Source organism: Coccidioides immitis (assembly GCF_000149335.2).
Source record: "Coccidioides immitis RS genomic scaffold supercont3.6, whole genome shotgun sequence".
NCBI lineage: Eukaryota > Fungi > Ascomycota > Eurotiomycetes > Onygenales > Onygenaceae > Coccidioides > Coccidioides immitis.
In genome coordinates this window covers 911,303-932,702 of record NW_004504312.1, presented here as the reverse complement: position 1 = coordinate 932,702, position 21,400 = coordinate 911,303, and the positions used below count along the sequence as shown (strand labels likewise).

The window sequence follows — 21,400 nt, the reverse complement described above, 5'->3', positions numbered from 1 at the left end:
GACATCCAGCGACTCGAAGCACCGTGTCCTTTTCAACGGCGCCAAATCCCAATCTGGTTTAGTGCAGAGAACCTGGCTGGTGGGTCTGGACCGAATCACGCTTTTCCCAGTTCGGACTAGTGCAGGGCCTAACATCGGGATTGACGCCATTGCTTGTATCGCTCTCGCCGGGTCCCTTGGACGGCACGAAATCAAGAGGTTGCGACGAAGGCCGGAATAGTGATGCATTGCTCACTGTAACTATCTCAGCTCTCGCATTTTCCTTGGTACTACGGGATTGTAAAATCAGCACAGGTCTCTATCACCTCGCAACCAAGCTTGGCTGTTTGGGATAGACGAGGACCTCCGTACATACACTCGTTTCCTCTCGAACCGCTTAAGGATTGTTAAATGATCAAACCACCAGATATACTAACCCTCCCTGGCGATTTTTTTTCCTTGGCTGGCATTGTTCCGGTATTTCTCGTCAACCTAGGATACCCGTATACTGAGATTCGTCCGAAATCTCCTCTGCTTATACTACATGCTACATAGCATCAATTTCACCCCATCCGATTGAGAATGACACTCTTTTATGCCCGGATCAGAGGAGAATGTTCTCCAAAGGCTAAAGACTGGCAAGAAGCCTACGTTGTGAGATAATTTCCTGTTCTCTCTACCGCATCTAGAGACCGGCCGCCTTAGACATAGTGGCCAGGGGCCTAACAGTCACGGACTTAGGCAATTGGGTTGGACTATCATAATAATGCTGTTGCCAATTCCTCAAGCGTCTCGAGTGCGTGAGCTGCGTATCGAACATTCGCAACCGGAGAATCGCTTTCCAGTTTCAAGCACCATATTACCAAGTCCCTGTACCTCCTCCCCATGGCGACCTGTGTCTCCTCAGCGAGCTCAACAAGGAAATCTCGACGGCTAGGAGGCGCGCTATCTCGTAATTTCGCGGAATATTTCTCCAGTGGCCGCCATATTCCGAGTTCCAGCAATACTACGCCTAAGCTATAGATATCGTGCACCATTAGATACCTAGCATGTTCGCTATCCTGTCGAAACCCTTGTCGGTCTGGGTGATGGTAAATATCCTCTTCCCATCGTATTCCCCCACGAAAGCTAGGGTCAGTCTCCGCATCGTTGCTTCTTGATGATTGGAAATTCACCAGGTATGGGTTTCCCAAAGCGTACGGGAATCGCTTTTTCGGCGACGAAGACGTGGCCATCCTTTCAATAACAAGGATGTTTTGAGATCGGATGGCTTTATGAACCCACGCGATTGAGTGGAGGAACAGAACCCCTGCTGCAACCTTTCGAGCAAGCTCGAATCGCTCATTTAACGGGTGAGCCGGAAGAAGTCGCCTCATCTCTACATCCTTCTTCGAAATCAGTGCCTTGAGGGAAACAGGATTTTCTTCGATTTGGAATGGAATCTCGTGCACGAGTGCAAACGAAGGAGGATCCTCCTCGTGAAATATGCCAACGCATTTGAGAAGTCCAACGGACTTTGGATCTAAGGAGCTCAATGCTGCTGCCAGTTCTCCAATCTCCTGCTGTAATATCTCGTAGCCCAGCTTGTCGGATCGGATATGAGTCGGGTGTGGCTTATATTCAATGATGACATTTCGAGAAGAAAAGTCTCCAGCCATGAACCTCGCCGGAGAATGGCTATTGAAAGTGATACGCAGATTATGGTCACTGATCCAGAGGCTCTCCCAATCTTTTCTCTTGGCTGATTGGGTCTTGCTCAAGAACTTTTCCATTCTCCTTTGCGCTGCTAGATTGGGCGCGTATGTCGAAATTTGGTCCTCCGAAACTTCGTCTTCAGTGATGCGTATAATATCGTGTCGGAGTTTCTCTGGCAGCACCAACAATCTGAAATCCAATCTCTGCGTCCATTCAAACAGCTCAAGCTCGAGTTCGACCAATTCGTCCTTACGAAGCGGCCACATCAGTTTATTCATCTCTTTTGATAGCCAACCCGTTGATGTGAGCTTTGATTGCGCAATCTTCAGACGCTCCCCTAAAGTGCTGAGATATGTCATCGTCTCGTCAAGAAGAAGCGCATCCTCTCGAGATAATTTGCCATCGAGCTGCCTAGACTCAAAATAATCAACAATGTGTTGAAGGACACGAGAGTCCCATCTGAAGCGCGCGGCGAGCGATTTAGACTGGGTAGAGTATTTTGCGCGTCCATCCAGAAACTTGTGGATGAGAATGCATGAGGTAACCGCCGTTTGGAATACATCCATGGTCCTGCCAGTCACTTTGAATTTAGGAGATAGTGTTTATTTGTGTTGAGTGAACATAACAAATGGTTTTGATAACTACCTAGTCGTTGCATCAAGGAGCAAAAAACTAACCCCACACTCCTCCGTCACAGGGGCTAACTACCGAGTATACGCACGTTTAGACGATATACGGAGAGGTCACACAACCTCACTGTCAAGTCACCACCCTCGATCGGATCCCACCTCGCACCTTAAACCCCTCTCAGATTGCAGACGAAAACAAAATAAACTTTAAGTCATTCCCATGTTCTGCCTTGAACACGCTGATTGCAGGTACTGCTGCTCGTCCCTCGTACGGAGTTCCGTACGAGCTTGCGCTACGCAGGGTTCTTGGGTGCGAGGCGCAACTGGCAGGGGTATGGAGTAACTAGTTCGGACCTCGAGGCAGCCCACTCTTCAGCAACGACGCTGAACTTGCCTCGAATAGTGATTGGCCAAGCACAGCGAGCATTGCCAACCTCACCCGCAGTGAGCCGCATTCGCCTCGTGTTCCCCAAGAACACAGAGTTAAATTATCTTCGCGGCACTGTGCTCTACATAGGCGCCATGCGTTTGCATATAACTCTATAACTCCGAGACCTATGAATTGATTCCGTCTGATCGTTCCCCAGTCAAAACCAGCAAGATATTGATTGATTTTCCCGGTTCTAGCGTTCAGTTTCATCTCATCAGTTTAAGAAATTAATATGTGATATAGTATGGACTCGTCTAGTTCAGCTTTCTCACGGCTATCCCTTGGAGATATTCTTACGCCACAAACCACAAGGCCCACGGACAAGTCCCTTGCCGGCGATACAGATATCTTTCAGATCGACAGGTTTATCAGTGAAAGCTTTGATAGCGGACTACTTATTCTTGATGAAAACGAGTTTGAGAGGGGTGAATTCCTTGGATCTGGGAGGTCTATGTCCACATACAAAGGGAAATGGAAGTCCAGATCGAGGCCCGTTGCTCTGAAGTACGGAGTAGACACTCTCCCATAAGTTCTTTTTGTTTTCTCCCTCTGGGTTTGACAGATGGCTATGCCTGACTAACCCAAACCCTTGTGGCCTATGCTAAATGCTTTTGAAGCTGACGTCCAGTGCATAGGTATATCAACCTTTCTCCTCCAGTGGGAACGTCATCTGCTGCTGCTCGTGGCACTGAACTTCAAAGTATATTAAGATCTGCGGCATTAGAGCTAAGAGTGCTCCAACATGAGACCACTCGCATCCATCCAAATATAGTGGAAATTTTGGCAGTCTCCTGGCAACAGATCACTACGCTAACTGGTCAATGTGAAATATATCCTATTCTGATAATGGAGCTTGCTTGTCCGGATTATCCTACCCTAGGAGAATTGGCTAAGAAGGAGTTCCACAATCTTTCACTGACCATCAGACTTTCACTCCTCAGGGATGTATTTGAAGGCATTGCTGTTCTGCATGAACTTGACATCGTCCATGGAGACCTCAAACCTGACAATGTTCTGATATTTCGTGATGCAAGTGGAAATCTAACGGCAAAGATCTCCGACTTTGGATTCTCCCAAGTTGAGTTACCGGCTGGTAGCCCAAGCTTTGGAGCTGGAGGGACAGAATACTGGAACGCCCCAGAATGTTTGAGGGATGCTCCCGATCCCCTTGCGATTTTCAGAAAGGAAAAGTCGCGGGACTTTTACTCCTATGCCCTCTTGGCCGTTTCCATTTTTCTAGGAGAGCCACCGTTTGACAAGCAAGGTTGGAATCTTGCCGAAATTTCGAGGATGAAGTTGCAAGACGAGATTAGTGGACAGTTCGCATCGCGATGGAGATTTATAGAGTCAAGATTCAAGCAAGATCCAACGCAGTGGCGTAATCTGTCGGTGCATGATACTGACTTACCAAAGGCAAGAATTTCTAACCCTCCGATGAGAGGAAAATATCTAATTCAAGAGCTTTAAATAGGGTCCACTCCTCTGGGAGGTACTGCGGAAAGATGGCTGGAGCCCTGAAGAGGATCTTCCCTTGTCTCTACTGAGGTTGATTCCAAAGATGTTACAGCTGGAGCCATCAAAAAGACCGACAACACATGAAATTCGAAGTGCCTTTAGGTGAGTTTATAATGAAGGTATTCATTGCTAGCCCCTGACGAGCTATATGTAGGCTTTGCACAGGCGACAGAGTTATTAAGCCAAAGGTTAACCGGGTGAAAAACGATAAACATGTCATATTCGCGGGGGGAGCTGCCTCCGTAATGGGCAACCGTTCAACTCGGGCACACAGTCTTTGCAACCCCGCAATTCCGCATAATTTACGGTTCGCGTTATTTAAGAGTTTCCTAGTCTCGGCAAGGGATCAGAATCAAGCAAGGAGGACAAACGCTATGGTAAACATTGGCTATTGCATGATAAATGCGTTTGGGACACGGTTTGATCTCCCTGAAGCTATAGTTTGGTTTGGTAGAGCTGGCATGGAAGGTGATACAACGGGCCAGGAGATGGTATTCAGACTAGAAAGAGTTCTGAAGAAAAGCGCAACGGAGCTCGTCCTGGGACTGAATAATTCAACTCGAGTCAACTGGATGGTGACGTGCCTTCTGCGAGATCTTGGTGCTCCTCAACTTCCTAACATTCTGCCGCCAGAAATTCATTTGGAGCGACCACAAGATAAATTGAAAGACATTCTTCTAGGATTCGAACCGGAACTGGTGGAGAGTGGCCTGAGGCGTGCCGTCGATGACGCGATTATCAAAACTCTGGCGCCACAGAGCAAAGATTATAGTAAAGATCCGGCTTGGAAGAGCTTCCCAGGGTTATGGGATGCAGTAGTCAGCGACGACCCTGCCGCTGTAAGTGAGCTCCTTGACGTCAACGATCCCCGGTGGACTCCAAATGTCAGGGAGACCTTCATTCTCACCGCTTTGGAGCAAAGGGCTATGAATGTCCTACGATCTCTTGTCTATGAACACAAGTTCTACATAGACAAAGTATTTGAGATAGCATTAGGGAGAGCTTTTCTCAAATCAGACACGGAAATGATTGCACTTCTACTAGCTCTTGAAGTTCCTTGGGACATCATGTTTGGCTCTAATTCTCTGAACTCAGTACTCACTGGCTGCACGGTAACAACAATTACGGTGGCGCTGAGGTTGTTCAGCTATCTGAAAGTTGACGATAGTACAGAATACTCTCCATATTGGGATGAAGGAGTATTACGCCGGGAGATCATGGATGGCATTCAGCCAGGCATGTGTAGCCTTCCTAGCGATGTTGGAACGGTTGACAACTATGCACCACCTATCTTCGAGACCATTGTCTATAATAGGCCTCTCAATTTATGGCTTATTCTGTCTCTCGGTGGCAACCCGAATGTCAGGTATATGGGAATGACAGCGCTCCATTTCGCCGTGAAGATGCTTCGTCCGTTGCTTGTGGCAATGCTTCTCGCTTTTGATGCTGACCCAAATACGAGAGACACCAGGCATGAATATGAGACTCCTCTTCATCAAATATCTCGCCAACACATGCGTCCGCTGAATACCCCCAGGGATACATATTTTCAGGCCCTTGATGTCTTCGGTGACAAGTTTGTCCCTGCGCCTGAATACCCAGACGAGGATAACAATCACAGGCGACTTATCATTCGCCTTCTTGTTGAATACGGTGCTGACCTCAATGCACTATGCGCCGAGGGTATGACACCACTCACCAAAGCTGTCCTTTCACAATTACCACACGCGCCTATTATCGCAAAATATTTGATTGAGTTGGGTGCAGACTCCTCAATTGCAGGAGCATCTGGCTTTTCTTCATTGCATGCTGCCAGCACAAAAGGCAGTTTACAGCTTTTAAGATATATTTTATACTTGCCAGGCCTCTCTATGTTGAATCTACGCTCAAACAATGGGACGACGCCTCTAATGGCAGCATCAACTGACGATGACCGAGCACACCATCTTATTGAGCTATTGGAGGCTGGAGCGGACATAGGTCTTCGAAATAATAGCGGCCACAATGCCCTCTCCATAGCGATGAAGCACTCCCGAAAGATTATTTTTGACATTCTGGTTACGCATATCACACAGGTTCCGCCCCGTCTGCGGGAGGCAGTTTTTGTGAATGCAGTCTCTGGTATTACGGCCGCTCACGATGCGTTTGCCTCCAAGGACCAAGAAATGATACCACATTTTCTACGTCGAATGATACCCATTATGACGCATTTTCACCGGCCAAACAAATCTGGCCTTACACCGCTGCACCTTGCTGTGCTTAAGAAGCATACAGCAGCCCTGAGACTTCTACTGGATAACGGGGCCAATGTAGATGCAAAAACTGACAAAGGAATGACCCCCCTGGATCTTGCACGCGGACTTCGTGAGCGTACCTTCGTTAATATACTTCTTCGTTGGAAAGGAGAGAGTCAAATGAGAAACGAACCTCCTTTGGCGCCAGAACAGTTCCAATCATTATCCGCGGCTTCTGCTCAATACGCCGATGAAGTAGCAAGCATGCACGGTGAAGGGAATGGTTCCACGTCTCAGAGCGCAGAAACTGATTTGCAAGCTGCACGTTACAAGCAGAAGCTCATGAACGATAGTCAATATATACCCAACGATCGATTCACTCGGGATACTGCTGACCCGTCGAAAGGAATTACCAAGATAGAGGAGGTCCACTCGAAGATGCTGGAAATATCCGTATCGAGAAAGGGAGAGCAGGACTATACTTCGCTATGGAGGATGAACAATTTAGGATGCGTGTACGAGCGGTTTGGTAGATTATTTAACGCCGAGACCATATACAGAAAGGGTTGGAATATATCTCTTGAGGTTCTCGGGAACAATCATATTCTTACGGCGGATTTTGCTAACAAACTAGTCCGAGTCTTGGAGGACCTGGGTCGGCCTGAGGACCCAGTGTTGACCGAATGGATATCCTGGTATGGGAAGGATACGTTGGAGCCACCACTCTTTCAATTGCGGTCTCAACCGGGCAATGCATATAGCGGTTCTACTTCATCCACTCGGCCAGAAGTCGAAGAGATTTGCGCGCGCCTGGAGTGCAACAACTCCAGTCGGCTTACATGCCAAAGTGAGAGATCCACCAATTCCTCCGAATGGTACAGCATAAAATAATGCTAACTTTATGTAGAGTGTTTGGTATACAGATTCTGCTCGGAGTCATGCCGCAGCCTTGAATGGGAGGATAAGACGAGCAGCCACAGCCGTGAATGTATTCATTCTTTGACCTCAGAAGAAACCCCGGCTATCGTTTCCCAAAAGTTGGTTCCAGAGGACCCTTACGCACAAAAGCTGACTAGTTTCATTTACTCTCGTATAATGGCTGGTTTCATAGAGAGCGACTTTGGTGAACGTCCTCCAACTGTCTATTCTGCTCACTTGATCTTATATGACCCGAAAGCGTTCCATACTCCAGTCAGATTTCGAACGAAGAAGAACACAGCCGTCATGTTTTTATCAAATGGCGGTTTTCAGTACTTGTTCAAAGCAACAGATTCCCAATGGAAAACACCAAGAAGAGCAGATATGATGCTGCTGTACACAGAGGTTGATTTTTGGGTGTCTCCTCCACGAGAGTCAATGCCGCAGCAATCTCCCGCAGCGGCAGCGGCAGCTGATGGTACCACAGCAAATACGGAGATGCTTTTGTTGGTGGATTATATTTATCTAGATTTCCCAAAGGCGCAGGAGCGGAGGCAGCAGCGTCTTAGCAGTGTGAACACTGACATTCGGGTTATTCAATGCGATTATGCTGGACAGAAGCAGAAGATGACAAATTAAATGAAGCAAGGCATGTATATGGGACAGCTGACGAGCGCTAACCACGGCATTTACACCTATGTGCTTCCAGAACCCTGTCCACCTTCGAATCCCCACACGTTAAACACAATCTGGAATTTCGTCCTAGGTTGAATATCCGGTCGTTCTATTCTTGACAATTGACGATACATCACATCTAGAGGCAGAGCTGATAGTGTCTGGGGCGCGAATTTGCATGACAGCCACTCCCGACTAAGAGGATCCCGCCGGCCCGGTCCGCCTATATCAGCTTCAATCATTAACTGACCTCCTCCTTGAGCACTAAGAGGAACTGTCTTGGGAACGATCTCATCTAACGTGTCGGTAATGGTTTTGATATACTTAGCGAGCTGCTGGATGTCGTCCGTAGATGTGACGTTTTCGTCAAGCAGAACGATATGGTCACAGTCAATGTGGTTCGGTCGGGAGGCTGAAGTTGGATCTTGAGGTGTGTAGAGGGTGAATCCGGGTGGTGGTTGAAACACCGAGGCCGATGCTGGAGGCCGCGTATTCGTGGTGCTACTCTTTTTCTCAACGCGCTCAAATTCAATGGAGAATCGTCCACCAGTTCCGAGCGTGATGGAAAATTCTGCTGAGGTTTCAATAGAGTTACGGTGCCGCGCCCAAGTTTCTTTATCGACTCTGTCTGCGGGATAGTTCTTTTCGTTAGTTGGTTGGACACAGCATAGCATCCACTGAGCCTGGGGCGGCTTGCAGGGTATAGTCATCGAGTTATCATGAAGAAACTGGCAAGTGATTGTTTCTTACGGAAATATCCATCTTCGACTAACTCTAGTCTGCACCTCTCTTGACTTAGACAGAATGTGAGAAAAGTCAAGTTCATGGTAGTGGTTGAATTTCCGGCAGCGTATGCCTGGGGCTGCATGGTCCCAATTTTATTGCTCCACAAAAGGCCTGAATCCGCATCTTTGAAGGGAACAGTGTTTATGGAAAAGGACTCATCCGCATTGGTGGTCGCTAGAGCTTCCCGTAAGAGGGGGGCTGCTTCTTTCGATACGTGAAGCGTGACATCGGGGCCTCTCTTCACGGCACATACGCCACGAACAGTAACACAATGGAATTTGTCTTTCACGCTTCCTTCCATATCGGCCAGCTTGATACATGATCCGCGATCCCGACTGAACCAAGGCGGGAATGGGAACCACCGATGTGAAGCACCTAGGTGGCTAAGAACTCTCGAGACACCATATCGTCGAGAAACGGCGTCCTCTGGCTCTGTAAGCAGAATGGCCTGTAGGCATTCGCCAGGAAAATATGATGCGGGAATATTGTCGATAGGATGAAAATCACAAAGGACAATCCGTTTAACGTCTGGGCGACCCAGAAAGTTCGGGACGTGGACACCTGTATGCTGATATTCATGTACCACATCGCCGAGCTTTGCGAATGCATATAATGATTCGAACCATCTCAGAGGATCTCTGGGAAAGTCTCCCTCGTCTTCAGTCTTGACTCTGCGTTGGATTGTGATAATTACCTCTTTCTGGCCGACCGTGGTCAGGCCCGCAGAGATATAGGTCCAGCAATCTATTTCTCCAGCGACCCTTGACGCGATTTTATGGTGGAAAATGATCGCACTGAGCTTCTCAGCAGGGAAAAGGTTACGATATTGGGGCCATTGTTGTGCAGCATTTGCGTCTCGAGTATTGGCAGTTGTCACTGTTGGCCGTGATGCTGTTGGGACACCAGATGACGCGGGAACAACTAAGTTGCTATAATCCCACCGCGAGTTATTATCTGGTGATTCATGAAAGATTTCGGGCGGCATGATGCCCGCGAATACGCAAGTCCGAGTTGATATAGCACAAGCTGATTAATGATAGATCGTAGGTGTTCATTCCGTAGAATCAAGTCAAACCTGCCGGCCGTCACTGCATTTTCAGAGACACACGAGAAGCAGGGTGGCCAGAGCCTGAAAGGTTGCAGACTCTCGGCAGGGACAAGGCTGAACAGCCATCTTTGCGTGGTGGAACATCTGCATGGTGGGTTGCGGGCAAGGCTCGTATCAAAAAGCAAAGTGGCCGTGATCTTCCGGTAGCTCCATATAGAATGACACGTGACAGCTAAGATATTCCAATTCAGCCTCATGCGAGCACATTTTCGTCCGGATACACAAAATAAAATCGGGAATGTCGTCCGGAGGAATTGAATGCCTTCTGATGCTTGTACCTTGTATGGAGAGATTGTATGTATGTATGTACATACAAGTAGTTCTTTTGAACCTTCAGTCGGTCTCTGATTGATGCCAGATAACCACCCGCTAGATATTATATACATTGGGGCGGTTTGCCAGAAGCCCGCCGAAAAAAAAATATATAATTTTTTCTTTTTTCTTCCCAGATAATAATCGATGCTTTTAAATGAAACCATGCTCTATTCAATGCAGAGCCAACTGAGCTTTTTTCCGGTCGTCAAGTCGTAACGAAGTGTCCACACTTTTTATCTTTCCCTTTTTATTTCCCTCCAAGAATACCGAAAAAAGAAAAAAAAAAAAAAGAAAATTTTGTCGAAAAGGAAGTCGAACTCCTTGAATTTTTTTTGCGTTTTTTTCTAAAGATCGACACACCAAAGTAAGGATATAAGAGATGTTTGTTACCGACGAGCCTCAAATGGAGAGCTCAAGCGCCGGTGTGTATTCGACAAAGAGCCGACACACAATCGGTCGCGAGCACCACCCACAAGGCTCCGGGAGTCGGTAGTCATTGAAGTTGCTGAAGAGCAAACATCTTCACTCCTAGTTCCTCGACTGGCGTCTATCCAGGGCATAACGGTAGCCATGGTGAAAGGATCAGGCTAGATCCTGTGGGAAGAGGCTGTAAGAGACCATTCCAGTGCCATGCATGCCCAAAAGCAAATCAGCTTTAAGATGCATATCGGATGGCACCTTCATTGCTGCGAGTCAGATGCCTCATGCTGGTTTACGGATCCGGTGCCGAATAGGGATAGAAGAGGTAGGTGGGATAGTTGAGAAACGGAATAGGGCTGAAGCACAATTGTCGGGAAATTGCGGTTTCATATTTGTGTCATGAGGTCAGGTTGTATCGCTATGGAGTGGTAGGACCGAATTGTGCTCTGCTCGAGCGATAGTCCATGAGAACCGATGGAACGCCATGGATGACAAGCTCTGGAGGTCATGTTGGGGCATCGTGGGATGGAGAAGAGAGTCGGTAGAAACCGCCTTGAGAGAATCGACGGAGAGGGACAGGACGTCGTTCATGTGTCGATATAGTCCAGTCCATCAAAATATTCCAACATGCGATAACACAAATCGACATCGTCCCCAGGCTCACCTCCGAAGAGACGGCACTGCTCAACTTCGAATCTAGAAGTGAACTGGCATTGTCTGCGATCACGGGTTTGCAACGTCAGGTACCGACTGTGCCAGGTAGGGCCCGGTCCTGGTGTACAAACTTGTGGCAAGCGGGAAGGAAGCGAAGTCACGGCGTAGCCGTCATATGGAAGAAGACCGTGGAGACTGACAAGATCCGGTATGAGGTGAGGATATCGTTTCGTCACGGCGGTCGTACGGGCGTTTAACGAACGGTGTCGTGCACGGCGTCGATTGTGCTTTTGGCCCATGGTCGTTCGATGAAGGAATTATTATTCAAGAGCTTCTCAATGATGGTCACCACCAGATGGTTGGAGAGGAGTGAAGAACCGAAGCAGATCAATCCCTATGATGAAGCTTTTTATTGATCGTAAGGTACCACAAATCATCACTGCTCCCAAACCCACCGAGCACAACCCCTAGAGCACAGAGGCCCTTTTTAAATGGGGAGATACTAAGCGCAAAAGGGAAAGGAAAAAAAAAGGAAAGGAAAGGAAAAACAGCCAGGCTGGGATAATATATGCAAAAAATGCATCAGCCTATCAGGTGAGTCACAGCCCTGTTTTTCAGTGCCTGATGACCAGAGCAGAAAAGATGACGCTGAGAAAAGCCAAACATTCGATGTCGGAGCCTCGAATGAGTATGACGAAACAGTGGGCCGATCCAATTAGAGCCGGTGCCCGTTCATCGTGGCAAATTAGGCCCGCTGGAACCATGGACATCAGGCGGAAAAAAAGATTTTTTTCATCGATGATCAGGAACCTCGCGCGAACAGTCCACGTGGTGAGCCAAGGTGACTCATTAACTTAAGGCAAACAGAAAAAAGTAAAAGAAAAAGAAAAATGAAAAAAGGCCAAAGAAAGATTAAAAATTTTTCAGAGCAATCAATTGAGTAGTCAAGCTGTGTCTCCAAAGGGAGTCACTTTGCTCATGGACGATTATTTGTTCTTCACAGGGCATTCAACGAATCGAAAAGCAAAGACGACAAGGGGGCGCTACCAAGGTGGGATGATGTGATGAAGCTTAAGTGCCGAGTGTCCGCAAAGTTGAAACTCTTCGCCTTACAACTTATGATAGCATTAACCTTCAGATCTTCCGAAGTGACCAACCTCGTCGCGCCATATCATCCGCCAAATAATTCACAGGGCCCATGATCCGCCTTTACAAACTTTCCCGCCGGCGAGTGGAACTTGGCAGTTTCTTCCCTCAATAGCCCCAGCATATCCACCCTATCGGATGGTTTTCAACATTTCCCTTCCTTTCGGAGCCTTCGTCAAGTTTTCGAAGCCATCCCTTGTAACCAAGATGTCGTCCTCGATCCTAACACCCCCGACAGGAATATACTTTTGAACAACATCCATGTCGATATATTTGGACAAGGGCTTCCGTCTTGCGTCCTTCAGGGCCGGACGTGAAAAGTATATTCCTGGTTCGACGGTAACGACCATCCCTGCTTTCAGATACGGAGCAGACAGCGTACACGGCGGCCTGCATGACAGCAATGGTAGTCCTTTGTATTTATCCAGGCTAAACGCCATCAGCGGCGTTGGTGACACATCGTGGACCTCCAGTCCCACATGGTGACCGAGACCGTGGGGAAAAAACACCAGAGATGCGCCCGACTGCAAGATCTCTTCTGTGGAGCCACCTTTAAGAATACCCAGTGACAGTAGCTCCTCAATCGCAATTCTATGCGCAAGGATGTGGAGATCAAGATATCTGACGCCTTCCTTGAGGCCATTGATGCATTCTTCCTGCATGCGTTGCACCACGGAGTAGATATTAGCGGACTCGCAACTCGGCCAGTATGGACGTCTCGGGAATGTTCGAGTCACATCGCTCGCATAACAGTTCCATTCAGCGCCAGCGTCCAGGCAGACAAGTTGGCGGCCGTCTAACGGCTCATTATTCTTCGTATAATGGAGTATAGCAGCATTTTCACCAGAGGCAGCAATGATCTCATACGATTGGTTCCTAGCCCCTTGTGAAACACACGTGTCGAGAAATTTTCCGTGGATTTCAGCTTCGTTTTGCATGTTGCGTATGCCAAGGAGCACTTCAATGTGTGCAGAAGCGGAAATTTCATTAGCACGTCTGATAAGGTCAATTTCATGTTCGTCCTTAATTTCCCGGCAAGCGTCCATTGCTGGGAGGAGGTCTTCATGGTTGAATGCCAGGAAATGGGCATTGATATTCGGCTTCTGGCCTTCATGAAGGATGTATATGACAGGCGACATGCTCTTAGATGCCCACGTGCGGATATCCTTGCTCAATTCATCGTAAGTCTTAGCTGCGTTGAGATCATATCTGCCACAATCACGTCAGTATCTGGTGCGAAAAATAAAAAATAAAAAATAAAAAATAAATAAATAAATATTGAGCATATGGCACTATAGGATCAACTACCAACCTCATCAGCGCCTCTGATGGCCTAAGCGTTGGGCCTACCCAGATTGCTTTCCTAAGATCGTAGTGTGGAACATAGAGAGTCAAGATGTCTGATTTGATATCGAAGGTCAGATGGCAGTCGGGTTCATCAACGCCTGACAAGTAGAAAAAGTACCGCCGCTGTCTAAACGGCTGAGGCTGGTCTGAATCCTCCAGCGTCCGGGTACTCTGGCTCATCAGGTATATCAAGCCATCCGTTAAACCAAGTTGCCTCGCGACATTGCGGGCATGTTGCTTCGCTAGCCATGTATTTATCAGTGAAAAAAAGGGCGCTGGGTTTCTGTCTTTGGAAGAACTAACTAACCCGGATATTTGTCTAGTGTTGTCCCTCTGGTCTGGATATGGATCGAGTACGAGTGGCCCCGCGGGTCGTTCCCATGCTCTGAGGAGCTCAGAGTGTTGGAGCCGGCCATCCTAGGTCGATGTTCCGAGACAAACTCTCAATGTAGTCGGCTAGGGCAAGTTAAACAGAAGAATAACTTCCTGCAAATACAATTTGCCAATGACACTACAACAGCTACTCTACCGCCCTGTCGTCACGAGCACACTGCGTCCCGTACGGATGTGTGTCGGCCCATCCCGGGCAACTGTCGAGTGATGACCTCACGCATCGAGGACGATCGGAAGAACTTTCCTCCGACAACTGATGGTCCACTGCTGGCTAGGTCTTGGGAGGTGTCACGCTGGAAACACTGAAGATCGGTGACCATGGTCACCGCGAGTGTCGTGCATGTCAAGGAGACTTCTAGAATAATGTGCTCCAGTGGAATGCGCTGTGCCTGGCCAGCCGAATCAGGAGTTTTCGACCGTGGCTCGCGCAGCCAGTTACACAGCAGCTCTTCGGCGCACCGGGCAGCATCATGGCAGCCCGCCAATAGGCAGCACCATTCCTCGGTCTAGCGGGTGGAAGATCTGAGATGGGGGCCATGCCATGAGCCAAATACGGTCGGGTTGGAAACTATCGAAGGGGAAGCATGGAGCATCAAGCTTCGCCCTCCAGTCAAACGGCTGTGAGTGTTGTGCTTGGGGACGGAGCGTGCTGCCGTGAATACCCTGTCCTCCGTCTGATGTTGCTTCAGCCGTTTCACACCCTGTCGGAGTGCAGAGAGAGGGGGGCTACCACTCACACGGCCTTTCATTCAAACGCAAAACTTGGGATAATAACGGGTGTGTGGATATATAGGTAGATCTTAATGAAAGATTTATACGTAAAGCGGAATCTGCCTTTTTTTTTTTTTTTTTTTAAAGCACATATATCTTCCATCCGCTGCGAGCGAAGCGGGCCGCCGTTGCGTCAGTCGTCAACTTAAGCTGGGTTGCGCCCTAACTGTGCTGGGAAAACCCACCAACCCCACCGAGCTAACGCCGAGCATGACGCTGGTTCCAACCCTCGACACCCCAGACTGAGCCGCCGTATCATCCACTCAACAACCACACATTCAACTCAGTCGTCTGTCCTGGTCGACACTCCATCTCTTTTCTTTTCTTTGTCCTCAGCCATCCTCCTCTGCACGGCGCGACACTCATGACTGCAGCATGAACGATGTTTAGTCGGGACGACCTCGTCACCACACTCACCACGTCGCTCATTCAAGGAACGCCAGCCCCATCCTCTCAAAGCTCCATCCATCGTCGATTCGGCTCCTTTCAGCAAGCCACGGAACCCGTGAACCATGGGTATCGTCCGTCGCGGGTGAGCGCGAGCGAGAAGAGCATCATGTTCTCCCTAGGTGGCAACGTCGGGTCAACAGGGAAGGGAATCCTCATCGGGATTCTCTCAGCGCTGGGATCCGCCGGAATCGCCATCATCGTTCTCTCTCTTGTTTTCTTTCTCAGGTATACACATCGTGGCCGCATCATACTGGACCGCCTCGGACGGCCCGGTGAATACGACGATGAACAGGCCTTTGCGAGGGAGGAGGCCGAGGCCCTTGAGTCCATGGATGAGCTGCAGCAGGCAGAGTATATGAGAGCTAAAGGTGCGTTTTCATTGATATAAAAAGGGTGGTCATCCTGTCTACTTTGGGGAGCCGTTGCGTTCTAACTCTCGCGTGTCGACTCCTCCAGCGTTCATCCAAGCAAACCCTCCCGAATCCGCGCAGACCGATATCTCGCTATCTCAGTTTCTAGCGATCCAAGAAAAAGGTGTTTCCGCATGGGAGTTTGAACCAGAGCTGGAGATCGCAAATTGTTTTGTTGAAGCGCGAACCGAGATTGAATTTTTCGATTCTGAGTGCAGTGTCCAAAGCAACTTGCCCGTGCCCAAACAGAACGAAGTCTACTACTGGGAGGCTAAAATATACGACAAACCTGAAACGAGCCTTATCAGTATAGGCATGACCACAAAGCCCTATCCATTATTCAGATTACCTGGTACGGACAGCCACGCAGCAAGTTAATCCGGATAGCTGCTGACTTGAATTTCCCTCTCTTTAGGATTCCATAAAACCTCTATCTCCTATCAGTCCACAGGCCATCGCCGCCATAATCAACCATTCACTCCTACACTCTACGGACCTGAATTTGTACAAGGTGATGTCGTTGGTGTCGGTTATCGTCCACGAAGCGGAACCATCTTCTTCACCCGTAACGGAAAGAAGCTCGAAGACGTGGCTCACGGCCTCAAATCTCAAAATTTCTTCCCAACGGTCGGCGCCAATGGACCGTGCACAGTCCATGTGAATTTTGGCCAGCTGGGCTTTGTTTTCATCGAAGCCAACGTGAAGAAATGGGGCCTGGCTCCTATGACCGGAAGCTTGGCTCCTCCTCCTCCATATGGGAGTGAACAAGGCAGTATTTTGCTTGAGACGGGCCGTGAGAACTCACAGACGCCCCAATGGTGGGGATCTGCTCATTCGCGAACTCGAAGTGGCACGATCAGGCTTGGTCAAGGCGGTCCTGTCCGGTCTCCAACAGATATTTCTCTCGCCCCGCTCCCACATATATCTCCACCACATGACGTCGGTGAAGGAACGTCGAACTCTGCTCAAGCCGGAGAAAATGACAGCGACGTTGATGCCGCCATCCTAGATCAACCACCACCCGAATATTCAAGCCCAGCCACAAGTCCCCCAAACGGCCAGAGTGGCGATGCGAGAATCGACATTCATCCAGACCCTAATGACCCTCCTATACCTTCCTATGATGCGGCTGTATTGCAGCAACAACAGCAAGTATAGCGCTTTCAGTTGATATCCTTTTCTTCGATTGTTACATCAAGCGCCTTGACATCTACTAGACATCGATCGCCACCCATTGCGTCCTACCTACCCTACCTTTCCCTATTTGATTATCCGTGTTTTAGCGATCATGCTGTGTGGTGGCGTTTAATGGTTCCCTAGGACTACGAGGAGGTAATAGCAGCCTTCGAGCTGATCTCTTAGTTTCTTTTTATCTTTGTCCGTTTTCCCCTGTTGGCGTTCTACCTCGAATGAAGTTATGACCCTTTTTATAAATCCCAGTATCCAACCTGTGAGAAAATGCAAATGCAGAATCTTGTATTACTCAAGTTTGCCACTCCACTGGGCTCTTTTGCCTTGTTTGATAAATATCCTATTATTGACTCTAGCGTTGCACGTGTGTGCGGGGGTTTGTTCTATGGTCTGTGGACATGGGATGCTATGGTGGACTGCTTTATAGTTGACAACGATTGTTTTTGTACAGATTGTTCGTGATAACCTGTTGGGCATACTGGCGATAGCCATCTAAGTACATACCTCCATATCCGGTCTTTCTGAGAGATCTCAGATCTCTTCGTCTGATATCGCGTATATGCTAGTATACTGCTTCGTCCGTACCCCGGTCGGAACACCAGATCCATGCCCGTAGCCACACAAACAAAGGACCCTCCCGCTCCAAGGGATGGATGACGTTGGATAGACAAGGGGCGGTTTTGCCATGCACACCATCCCCTTACGACCTCTCAGAACACGACGACCTTGTTGCGCCACCTTGTCCTCCAATGTGACCAGAGGCGAAAATGTGTCAAAATCCTCGTATCGGCGAGGTCTTAGCTGCATCTGCCGAGTCGATGAAAGGCACTTGGGGTGCTCCACCTGGCGTTCGTGTCCCAAGGAAACACAAGCGCCAAAAAAAGATAGGGCTGGGGGCCTGATCCTTGTTCGATACAATGCCGCCCGCGGTTTTGCTCGAAATTTCGAGGCCAATTTGAGGAGTCACACGGGTCGGGGGGGTTGAGACCAAAAAAAAAAAAAAAAAAAAAAAAAAAAAAAAAAGGAGAGGCGGGCGTTCTGGCTCACCAACCTCAATCTTGTGTGATTATGTTTATTTATGTGTTTGAGTACAATACAGAGGAGGATTCTTTGCTTCAGCGGCGTCGATCTTGTTTGATTTACCACCCTTCCGTCGATTGCTTTTTCGGTCGCGGCCTGTTCCCTTTGATCGCATTTCCTCCCGCTACCAAGCAGGATTGCAGGCGAACCGACGAAGCGGCGCAACTCTCATTCGCCCTACAAACTCAAAATTTGACCTGTTGGAAAAGCTTACATACTTTGGTTGGCGCGACTCCGTGTCTCGGGGGGAAGCTGAAAAAGAAAAGCAACTCCGCATGTTGACCGTCTCCTCCGCATCTCTCTATTTATTTACCGTGGCGAGAAGGATTTCTTCTTCGGGTCTCGCTCGACTAAAAGGATCATCGCACGCAATAGTACCGGGCTACCAACTGATAGTGATCATTTTAGATAAACGTCTCCCTGCGTTTGAAAAGCCGCATGCCCGGATCTCCCACCGCTTCCTCAGCCCGCAGGGCATTGCGTAGCGCTGTCAACCACCGTTCCTCCTCTCCAACGCCGCGATAACCGCCCGTCCGTGCCTTCTCCTGCCAACGGCGCCCTTCGCCGCCCGACAAACAACCGGGCTTCACCAGACGCGGCCCTGCACATGCGACTGCGCCGCCGCCGCCCGACCCTAGGCTGTATTGGCTGACCACCAGCTCGGAACACACACACACACAAGCAGACACACCAATACCCACTCACACACATATACACAGGCACCCGGGCACCATCGCTTGTTCGGACCTGGGTCATGAGAATAAACATTCTTCACCAGTTCGTCCTTTGGTGATTGATAACCCCGTGGGCTGGGGCCTGTATTTTGTCAACACTTGAAAGGGGCGATACAGTGAAGAGCACAGCTTCCAATGCCTCGTCGTGCCGCTGAAGGAGGCGGCAAAGCCGTGCAGCGAGCCAGCAGCCGAGGCGACAGTGCGTTCCAGGTTATCATACTGGTGAGTTTCAAAACTTGTTTCTTTCTCAGTTTTCGGTTGGTTTGTGTCAGGATTCAGGTTGCAGTGCCCATGAATTTTGTTGGCATTCCCGGAAGTCTCTCTCTTCCGGGCCTTTATTTTTTTTTTCTTTTTTTTGGCCCATTTCTTTTTAGGGCATACGGCCCTGTTAGTGTTAGGTAAACCGCCAGTGAGGGATATTTTCAGCGAAAACAAACCAGCTTCGAAGGGTGAACACTTTTCTGGTACAGTCGATGCTGATAGTCTTGCGCAGGGCTCTTCAGGCGGACCATGCGAAGATGATGTCACGGGCCTTCTCGTCCGGTCAACGGCCACGAACTGGAACAAAAACTCCGTCGTAGCTGTTGACGCTGGAATACTGATGTCTGGGATTGGACGAATCCTCGAGCGTTATACGACCATTGAACGAGACGAGAAGACGAAAATCGAGAGGCCAACGATCTCCGGCGGGCCTTTTGTCGGCCTTGATATTCCAAACCTGACTGCGCGAGCAAATGCTGCTTATATATTTCGTGAGATTATTGCGTCTATCCTTGTCACCCATCCTCATCTTGACCATGTTTCTGGTTTGGCCATGAACACACCCGCTGTTGAGTTTCAGTCTGGGCCTAAAACTGTAACCGCGCTCCCTTCGGCTATTGCGGCACTCAAGAATCACGTCTTTAACGATATCACATGGCCAAATCTCTCTGATGAAGATGGAGGTGCCGGCATGATAACATATCAGCGATTGGTCGATGGCGGAAACATGCGACTGGGGCGTGGAGAGGGAAAGGGCTATGTCAAGGTCTGCGAAGGTCTGGTTACAAAGTGTATGGCCGTCAGCCATGGATCATGCAAACAACGGTACAACCCGGAGACCGGAAAACACCATCGAGCAGAGAGCACAGTCTTCACGACCGAGTCTGTGCTGCTTCCATCTCGTCGAGTATCAATAGATGCATCGGAACTTAGGTGAGTCTCGGCTGCCCGCCCCGTTTTTAAAACTCCTGGTTCTTACGCCACTCTAGGACATTCTCTCCGGCGCAATATGGTAATTCTGGGAAAGATGCAGCCTTGGCGACGGTGGAGAGCTCTGCATTTTTCATCAGGGACCAATTGACGGGAGCTGAGGTCATCATTTTCGGTGATGTTGAGCCAGATTCGATTTCTTTGGAACCTCGAAATGCCGGGGTATGGGAGGCTGCCGCTCCAAAAATTGCTTCTGGCTCGCTCCGCGCAATCTTTATCGAATGCTCTTACTCTGATTCAGTTGAAGATGGTTCGTTGTATGGACATCTGTGTCCCCGTCATCTCATCCTGGAACTATCAGCGTTGGCCAGCAAAGTGCTAGGTTGCCAGAAGCGGCGAAAGGAGTCCTCCGAATCTAGAAAACGCAAAAGGCGAGAATCCGCCCCAGGCCTGCCTTCTGAATCAACGGAGCAACCGCTAAGTCCAAAATCATTACGCCCTCGTAAACCGTCCAGGAGTGAAGCAGAGATCGCTACATCTAGACCAGCAAAACAAGACGAGACCAAAGTTCAAGCTCAGCCAGCATCTTTGGAACCCGAAAGTGAGCGGATGAGCATTGAGCAACCGAGTCCAGTGGACCAGGTGCCACCACTACATGGCCTTCGAATCTATATCATTCATGTTAAGGAGTCCTTGATGGATGGTGCCAGCCCCAGGGAGCAGATACTGGCAGAATTGAGAGAAAGAGCCGAAGAAGCCTGGTTAGGATGTGAATTTTACGCTCCATCATCTGGAGATGGGGTGTTCATTTGAATAGGGCTTATTTTTTTTTTTTTTTTTTTTTTTTTTTTTTTTTTTTTTTCTTCCTTGCTTGCCGTGTGTGTGATCCTGATGTCATGGAGTCTTGGAGTTTCCCTTTTTATGATCCATGATGCAGTTACGATTTGGTTTTTGTATGGGAAATTTGGCATTCATTATTCCTTTGTGTTGGGGGATGGGGTTTATTCTACTACTGTGCCAGAAGATGCTCTTCACTAGATGCCTTTTGCGGGCTACGGCCACTACTTTCACCATTGTTGCTGCCACTGCGACCCCCTGTTGCTTGATGTACTGAGGGACATACTGTGGTTGCCTGCCTTTAAAGATTTCAGTATATTTTACTTAGTGACGAAATATCTTTACTGTTTCAGTCAACTACCCTAAAGCAAATGATTATATCCCCCTTTCATTATGCACCCCTTGTGATATTTGTTTTCTTGGTCACGGTTCTGCATGTCACATTGGGATGAGTACTATTCCACTTCATCTTCCACTGACCTTTGGATCAAG

At 48.8% G+C, this 21,400-nt stretch overlaps 8 protein-coding genes across 8 annotated transcripts; 3 read left to right on the top strand and 5 right to left on the bottom strand.

Moving 5' to 3' along the window:
* Positions 1 to 737: 737 nt before the first annotated feature.
* CIMG_03287 (uncharacterized protein) lies at positions 738 to 2,240 on the bottom strand (the record flags this gene model as incomplete). Its single annotated transcript, XM_001243845.2, has 1 exon — positions 738 to 2,240. One exon carries the CDS (start codon positions 2,238 to 2,240, stop codon positions 738 to 740), a length of 1,503 nt encoding a protein of 500 aa, XP_001243846.2.
* Positions 2,241 to 2,977: 737 nt separating this feature from the next.
* Positions 2,978 to 8,039, top strand: CIMG_03286 (TKL protein kinase; the record flags this gene model as incomplete). Its single annotated transcript, XM_001243844.2, has 5 exons — positions 2,978 to 3,237; positions 3,369 to 4,122; positions 4,205 to 4,350; positions 4,403 to 7,329; positions 7,390 to 8,039. 5 exons carry the CDS (start codon positions 2,978 to 2,980, stop codon positions 8,037 to 8,039), a joined length of 4,737 nt encoding a protein of 1,578 aa, XP_001243845.2.
* CIMG_03285 (uncharacterized protein) lies at positions 7,017 to 10,085 on the bottom strand. Its single transcript, XM_001243843.2, has 2 exons — positions 8,826 to 10,085; positions 7,017 to 8,703 (listed from the first exon to the last, which is right to left on the bottom strand). The coding sequence occupies exons 1-2, from the start codon at positions 9,844 to 9,846 to the stop codon at positions 8,096 to 8,098; spliced, it is 1,629 nt and encodes a 542-aa protein (XP_001243844.1). The 5' UTR covers positions 9,847 to 10,085; the 3' UTR covers positions 7,017 to 8,095.
* Positions 10,086 to 10,670: 585 nt separating this feature from the next.
* CIMG_13698 (uncharacterized protein) lies at positions 10,671 to 10,856 on the bottom strand (the record flags this gene model as incomplete). Its single annotated transcript, XM_001243842.1, has 1 exon — positions 10,671 to 10,856. The coding sequence occupies one exon, from the start codon at positions 10,854 to 10,856 to the stop codon at positions 10,671 to 10,673; it is 186 nt and encodes a 61-aa protein (XP_001243843.1).
* Positions 10,857 to 11,291: 435 nt separating this feature from the next.
* CIMG_03283 (uncharacterized protein) lies at positions 11,292 to 11,657 on the bottom strand (the record flags this gene model as incomplete). Its single annotated transcript, XM_001243841.1, has 1 exon — positions 11,292 to 11,657. One exon carries the CDS (start codon positions 11,655 to 11,657, stop codon positions 11,292 to 11,294), a length of 366 nt encoding a protein of 121 aa, XP_001243842.1.
* Positions 11,658 to 12,133: 476 nt separating this feature from the next.
* Positions 12,134 to 15,079, bottom strand: CIMG_03282 (peptidase D). The gene is made up of 3 exons (XM_001243840.2): positions 14,159 to 15,079; positions 13,817 to 14,093; positions 12,134 to 13,713 (listed from the first exon to the last, which is right to left on the bottom strand). The coding sequence occupies exons 1-3, from the start codon at positions 14,265 to 14,267 to the stop codon at positions 12,636 to 12,638; spliced, it is 1,464 nt and encodes a 487-aa protein (XP_001243841.1). The 5' UTR covers positions 14,268 to 15,079; the 3' UTR covers positions 12,134 to 12,635.
* A 272-nt stretch (positions 15,080 to 15,351) lies between these two features.
* Positions 15,352 to 17,575, top strand: CIMG_03281 (protein SSH4). The gene is made up of 3 exons (XM_001243839.2): positions 15,352 to 15,833; positions 15,922 to 16,227; positions 16,291 to 17,575. The coding sequence occupies exons 1-3, from the start codon at positions 15,398 to 15,400 to the stop codon at positions 17,031 to 17,033; spliced, it is 1,485 nt and encodes a 494-aa protein (XP_001243840.1). The 5' UTR covers positions 15,352 to 15,397; the 3' UTR covers positions 17,034 to 17,575.
* A 978-nt stretch (positions 17,576 to 18,553) lies between these two features.
* Positions 18,554 to 20,884, top strand: CIMG_03279 (cAMP-specific phosphodiesterase; the record flags this gene model as incomplete). The annotated part of the gene is made up of 3 exons (XM_001243837.2): positions 18,554 to 19,102; positions 19,374 to 20,074; positions 20,131 to 20,884. Exons 1-3 carry the CDS (start codon positions 19,016 to 19,018, stop codon positions 20,882 to 20,884), a joined length of 1,542 nt encoding a protein of 513 aa, XP_001243838.1. The 5' UTR covers positions 18,554 to 19,015.
* Positions 20,885 to 21,400: the final 516 nt, after the last annotated feature.